The sequence below is a fragment of the Delphinapterus leucas genome, chromosome 20 (assembly GCF_059928025.1).
Source record: "Delphinapterus leucas isolate spDelLeu-1000000601 "Yukka" chromosome 20, BTC_Dleu_Yukka2, whole genome shotgun sequence".
Taxonomy (NCBI): domain Eukaryota; kingdom Metazoa; phylum Chordata; class Mammalia; order Artiodactyla; family Monodontidae; genus Delphinapterus; species Delphinapterus leucas.
Genome location: NC_143148.1, coordinates 47,523,701 through 47,530,280, shown reverse-complemented (window position 1 = coordinate 47,530,280; position 6,580 = coordinate 47,523,701). Strand labels below are relative to the sequence as shown.

Sequence of the window (6,580 nt, the reverse complement as noted above, 5' to 3'; positions counted from 1 at the left end):
AGGCCAGGCACGGGTTGCGTTTCTTTATTGGGACAGAGGGTGCGCCATTCATATGGACCTCTGTGCTGGTCCCTATGTGCACAGATGTGTATACACATATGTACACACACATCCACAGGAGGCCAGAGCTCTGGTGCGCTGGGGAGGTCAAGCTCTTTTACAAGAGGGCATTAGAAAGAACCCGATTCCAGAAAATGGGGGCGTCTGAGGCTGCGGCCTCACCCTGGCAGGAAGCCAGCTCTGTCTGAATGCCAGAGTGCAGCTGACTGCGCTGGAGGGCCTGTGAGAGGAGCTTGGGTGGACAGAGCTTCCAGCCCCCTACCCTGCCCTGCGCTGGTGGCCAGGCCCAGCCCTGCCCCTGAGGCAGGTCCTCGGGCTCTGTGGGGAGGGGGCCTGAAGACCCCAAGTGCTCCATGGGACCACTCCTTGGGCCCTTCCCCAGGCCAGGCCCATCAGAGGACAACCCTCCGGTCCAGGTGATCCCCACGCCCACTCCGCTGGTGCCTCACTTCCAGGTGCTTCTTCTGGACCCTTTCAAAGTGCTGCAGCAGCTCGGCGTAGTCGATGCTCGGGGAGTCTGCTTTCTGTGACGTGGGGGCTGCCTTCGCACTGTCTCTGGGGAAAGGGAGCAGAAGGGCTCAGCGTCAGTGTCTCAGCACGTGACGGGGCTGCTGGAGCGGGTAAGCATCAGCCACAGCAGGGCAGTGGGGTCGGGGCAGGGCCACAGGCTGGGGGAGCTCGACCTCGGGGAGTCTGGCCACCTCAGGCCGAACAACCCTTCCCCAGCAGTCAGCCCCAAAGAGCAGGGAGCCCTATGGGCATCCCCTCCCCCACAGTTGGTGGGACCAGTCAACACTGCTGCTTGGATAGGGCCTTCAGCCTGTGGGCTGGCAACGGTGCCCAGAGCAGGCATCACATCGGGAAGCATTTCCTGTTTATGAGTGGCTCCCTTTGGGGTGAAAGCCAGGGCTAGGAGCCAGCCAGGAAGCCAGCTGGGGCCTGGAACAGGGTCCAGGGAGAAGGGGGAGGCAGCCTGGCCCTTTCTTTAGGGCAGGGCTAGGGCCGGGGACCACAGGGGTGGCTGAAGTCTACTGGCCCTCAACTTGGCAGGACATCTGTTTTTGAGTGTTGGGGCCCAGAGGTCTGCAGTCACTCTCTGTCCCTGCGGAAGGAGAGCTGGTCTCCCCACTGGGCAGCTGATGCCTCCGGGAACTCCTCTTGCTAGCACTCTTCGCAGTTGCTCCGTACCGCCTCACAGCTTGTGCACTGCACAACTGCCACGGGCCTGATGCTCCCTATAGTTGGGCAATGCATTCGCCCTGCTGCCCCCTTCAAGCCCAGTGTTGAGCTTGCCCCGGGGGACTAGATCCACTTGGGCCCCTGTCCCATTCCTAACCATCACCCCAGCAGAGAGTCCCAAGAAAAGACTCTGCTTCTCCCTCATTCTGGCCTCACTGGAAGCAGATCTTTGTGGGCTGGGAAGGATCTGCTTCCAGGCCCTGAGGCCTGGTGGCCCTGGTAAGGGATCTCATGAAGGCTGTGGGCTGATTAGCTAAGCAGAGAATCCTTGGGCCCTTTGAGTTCATGAAAAGACCCCAATATGGCAGGAGAGGTCCAGGTAGCAGCTGAGCACAGGAGCTCGACAGACCTGGACCCAACTGTAACACAACCACCCCCTAGCCACTTGACCTTGGGCAGGTAACTCAGTATCCTCCTCTGTAAGGGGGCACTGCCACAGGAGCCCCCCATGGGGTGGGTGAGGATTCCTCCATACTTGACATGAAGAACTTGGCCTGATGCCCAGCCCCAGCCTAGGTACCCGATGGGTGCCCACTGTGGCTACAACTCTGTCCCATGGAGGCAAGGCCAGGCGGGGCCCAGCAGCTCATTCCATTTGGGTGACTCACAACGGTGCTTCACCCAAATGGAACCCTCACCAACGAGCCTGGCTCCTGGTAAGGTGCAGCCCACCAATGGTCAGAGCCTGAAAGCCATCTCTGACAAGCCACCAGGACCAGGGGCATTGGGAACTCTTCCCATGGTTGGGATGCCATCTGGAGCCTGGAAGTGGGCCCCTGTACCCCTACTCAGCCTGGTCCCTTCCTGTTAAAGACACACCACCTGACAACACCTTGGACTGTGGCCGTGGCTGCTTCTTTCTTGGGCCTCAGGCCCTGCCTCTGGAGCTGGGACTCAGGCAAATTCAACAAAGATCAAAACGAGCTGGGTGGGGCTCGCTCTAGGGGGCCAGACTACGGGCAGCATTCTGGTCTCTGGCTGCTTTCAACTCCCCTGGGAATGGTGAAGGGCCATCCCTGTCCTAGTAACCTGTGGCCTGGGTGCTACTGCCCCAAGAGAGCAACTCCCGCTCCTGAGGACGCTGAGGGACACCCTGCAGCTTGGAGCCCTAACTCCAGAGGGTGGCCAGATGCTACCCCAGCCCATGTGGGCCGGAACAGGGGGAGAGATGTACAGGCCAGAGAAGATCCTGAAGTGTGTTGTCTGAGGCTGGGCGCCCACGGATCTGTATGCTCCTCTCCGCAACGCCCTCTGCATTAGATCCAGAGGGAAGCTGAGATTAGGGGCTTCCAGGGAGATGCCAGCAATGGACGGCAAGTCCAGGGTGACGTGCACAGATGTGGCCAGGTGAGGGTAGGCGTCGGGAGGAGTGGGCCGCACCTTGCTCTCTGGGCCCTCACAGAGGCAAGAAGTCCTTCCCCCCATGACTCAGCGTCCCTTTGGGCAGACCCTTCCTGGCCTGAAGTCTTGGTAGCAGGGAGGGGTATGTCCATGGGTACGGGGACTCCGCTGAGCATTGAGGCTGGGCCTCTCCCTGCTAGTCACAGTGGGCACGGCCGCTGCTCAGGCCTTCATGTTCTCTGTGTGTTTATAGCAACCCTCAGGCAGTGAGTGGCTAGGGGACACCCAGCCAGCAGCACAGAGCTGGGGTTCCAGAACCCAAAGCCAGCCCTCTCTCCTGCCACCGCACCCACGCACCTGTCACCAGCTTCTCCTTCAGAGGCTCCCTCTTGCCTCACTGAGGAGAGGGTCCCTGGGGAGTGGCCCAGAAGCCCGAGCGGAGGGCCAGGGTTCCCTAGCCCTGCCGGCACCCTGAGTGCACAGAAGCGGGGGGATGGGCAAGGAGCAGAGACTCCCCCAGCTGTTCCCGGCACACGGGCCTGTTGGGCAACCTGACGCTGTCTTCCAGCTGCCTGCCTCTCCCGGGGCTGAGACTGTCCTCAGCCCCCTCTCCAGGGCGGGAGCTGTCCCTCTGTGCCCAACCCTGCAACCTGCCCCTGCCCCCAGCTGTTCCTGAGGCCCCTTCCTTGCCCAGGGCTCTGCTGCCTTTTTCTATGACAGCTCTTCCTGGGTCCTTGCAAAGAAAGGCTGGGAACCCAAAGCCTTGAAGACTGAGCGGAACCTCAAGGATCCATTCAGTCCAAATGCTCACTTACTGATGAAGAAACCAAGGGCCCAGAGAGGGCATGGGGCTTGCCTGAGGTCACAGAGCAAATCCACAGCAGAGCTCGGACCAGATCCTAGTCCAGGCCTGCGAACCATCCACTGACCCAGAGGCCTCAGCCCTTTGGCTCAAGACTTCCTGACTCTGACCATGGGAGATCTAGGGGAAAGCCTCATTTCCTCCAGCTTTCCTCTGTAGACTTGCTCTGTTCTGGCTAAGGGAGCGCAGGGAGGAGTCCGACTACTCTGAGCCTGCCTTCCTTTTCCATAGGATGTTCCTATATGAGGAGATGTAGCAGGCAGAGCTCTGAGAAGGGACTGGCCCTCAGCAGCACAGGGGCTGTGGCCTGGCCCAGAGGTCACAGGGAAGCAGCCGTTCCTGCCTCCTTCTCACTTTCAGCTGTACCTTCCCTCCTAAGTGGCTGCCAGGGTGACCCTAACACCCGTTGGGCACTGCAAAGGCCAGCAGAGGCCAAGGCAGCAAAGCGAGGTGTGGCGTCAGGGCCTTTCCGACTCCCAGGAGATAGAGGTGCTCCGGCCAAGGGAATAAAATGCACACCTAACTCTGCGGCTGCTCCCGCTTCCCTGGGACACTCAGTATGCTGAATGCCTTCCCCTGAGGATTACCCGGTGGCACCAGGAGCAGCTGGGACAGGGACCAGCCCTCCACCCCTGAGTGCTGCTGTCTGGGGAAAGGGGCAGGGTGGGCAGGAGCTGGGCCTTGGCCTGGGGGCCACACCTGCTGGGGTTTCCCAGCCCCTCCAGCGGCCTGAGGCCGACAGCCCATTAGGGGCCCCACGCCCAGCCCCTGGAGAGACCAGGTCAGGTGGGAGGGGTGGTGGTGGCCTAGACCCTGGGAGACGGAGGGCACAGGGGCTCGGGTCAGGGGCCCAGAGTGCCGGGCAGGCCCATCTCAAGGCTGCCTGCATCCATCGCAAGGGCAAAGGCCCGAGACCTTTGGCGGGGGGCGAGGCGCCAGGCCTGCCGAGGGGGTCTAACAGCTTGGGAGGGAATTCTAGACACACAGGGCATCTGATGCAAGCTGGGTGCGCTCCATTCAGCGTAAATCTTCTCAGTGGCTCTGCTTGTTTCCATGGCGACCCGACAAGTGAAATTTTCCATCTCTGATGCCAAATGCCTGTGGATGAGGCAAAGCCTCCAAGGGTTACCAAATATAGACATGACCCAACAGGCTCTGGGGACTGGGCCAGCAGTGGGTTCAGGGTGGGAGCCTGGATGCCCCTGAGGGGCTGCAGCCCTCCTCCCCAGTGGCTGCCGTGCTGGGCCTCTCCACGGCAGAGCGCCTGGGACCCGTGCTTCCCGCGGACCGGTCGCAAGCGGGGTAGCCACGGGGGCACCCTTGCCTCCCACTCCAGTCAGGAGGAGATTGGGAGGGTCCTAGCAGTGCCAGGGTCACTCAGTGGCCAAGCGTTGAGCCTCTGCTACAGATGGGAAGGGAGGGCTGTCTGAGGCCCGGGAGGGACCCTATGTAGCTCTCTTGCCCATGTACCACCTGGGACGCAGTGGCTGAGCTGGGGCACGAATTCCTCCCCTCTGGACTTTCTCTCCAGGGGCCTCTGTTTGGGTCACGCCAGCATGCTCTCGGGTTTTTTGATTTAACTCCACCCTGACTGCTGGGAGAAGGTATTCCAACTACCTACCACCGCACAGACGCTCCCAGAATCTCCCAGCCCGGTGCTCTGATATGGAAACCCACGGGCAAGTGGCTGAGGGGTGGACAGTGTCTGCAGTGACAGGAGGTGTGATGCCGAGCTGAGGGCAGGCCCTGGTAGCCCCTTTAAAACTCCCCGCTCGCCAGGCCCTGCCAGCCCGGCCAGCCCTGGCCCTGCTCACTACAAGCTGGGCACTTACCCCGTCTGCAGCAGCTCGGGGTTGGGCACGCACTGGAGCCGGTGGGAGAGCAGCTGGAAGGCGCTGCTCTGGGGCAGCAGCATGAGCAGGCCGTACAGGGCCTTGATCAGGTACGGGTTGTTCTTCACATCCAGCAGCTGCAGGCGCAGATCTGTGGGAGGGCAGAGGGCAGGGGTCAGGCACTGCTCTGGGTGGCACCTCAGCCCGGCCAGGAAAGGGCCAGCCTGGTGGCCGGGGCTCCTCCCAGCCAGACATGCCTGCCTCTCCTCCTGCAGCGTCTTAGCCGTCCCCATGATCCCCCTGCCTCTTCTGACCTGCCCACCTGCCTTCCGTCTGATCTTCCCAACAGTCACCTCAGCCTGGCGACCCCCAACCTGCTGCCAGGCCTGGTCCCCTCCCCCAGCACTCACTGCCTCCCTGGCGATGAGAGGGCTTGGGGCCTGTAGCGTAACAGATTCCCGGGTCTGCTCTGCACGTGCCAGCACGAGAGAGCTATAAATAGGGTGAGCTGGAGAGAAAGACTGGATTAGGGCAGCTTTAAGGGAGGGCAGGATGGAAAAACGCTTTGGTGTGCGACCAAACACACATCAAGCCCCTGAGTGTCTGGTGGATGCTTTTGGAAATCCATGTCAGATATCAGCCCTGCCTCCCCCACCAGACGGCGGGGAGACGCACCCAGGCCTTGCCCAGCATCCGTCCCAGATAAACAGGCCCACGTGGCTCTCCTCTGAGCCCTTCCAGGAGCATCACTCGTTTCTACCTTCTCTGAGGCCCAGTCTCAGGCGTCCTTGGTGGAGGACAAGCCACAAACCTCTGGAGAGACCATGTCACCCCAGCAGCTGGACGGGGGCCTTGGGGCCAGGGTGAGCCAGGAAGCGGGGGCCTCTCACAGCAGCCCCTCCCCTCACCCCAGGTGGCAGTCCTGCCCAGGCCCAGCGACTCCAGAAGAGGCGGGGACCTGTTTTGAATCTAGTCCTGGGCCTTGGGTAAGCTGGGCTACGGGGCCAAGCCAGCTACCAGGGGGGTCTAGGCAACCTAGGGTTGGAATGGGTGCTAGGCAGGGCCAGGGGACGTCTGCTATGGTCACCCCACCAAAGCCCTGGGCCTGGAGAGGTGTTCACGGCTTCTCTAGGGTCAGGCTGGACCTGCCCCCAGGCGAGCGTGTGCCAGGCTGCCCTGGGAGGCCTTTGGGGAAGTGAAATGTCAGGCCAGGGGGCCATTTGGGACAGGCTTCGATGCACTGCCC

General features: G+C 61.7%; 1 protein-coding gene across 1 annotated transcript in view; it reads right to left on the bottom strand.

Annotated features, from left to right (window-relative positions):
- Window positions 1–8: 8 nt before the first annotated feature.
- The window catches only part of VAC14 (VAC14 component of PIKFYVE complex), a 97,765-nt gene continuing 91,193 nt past the window's right edge, over window positions 9–6,580 (bottom strand). Inside the window, exons 18-19 of the mRNA XM_022583235.3 lie at window positions 5,335–5,485; window positions 9–615 (exon numbers count right to left, since the gene is read on the bottom strand). Coding sequence (XP_022438943.2) covers window positions 453–615; window positions 5,335–5,485 — 314 coding nt within the window. The 3' untranslated portion in view covers window positions 9–452. The remainder of the gene's footprint in view (window positions 616–5,334; window positions 5,486–6,580) is intronic.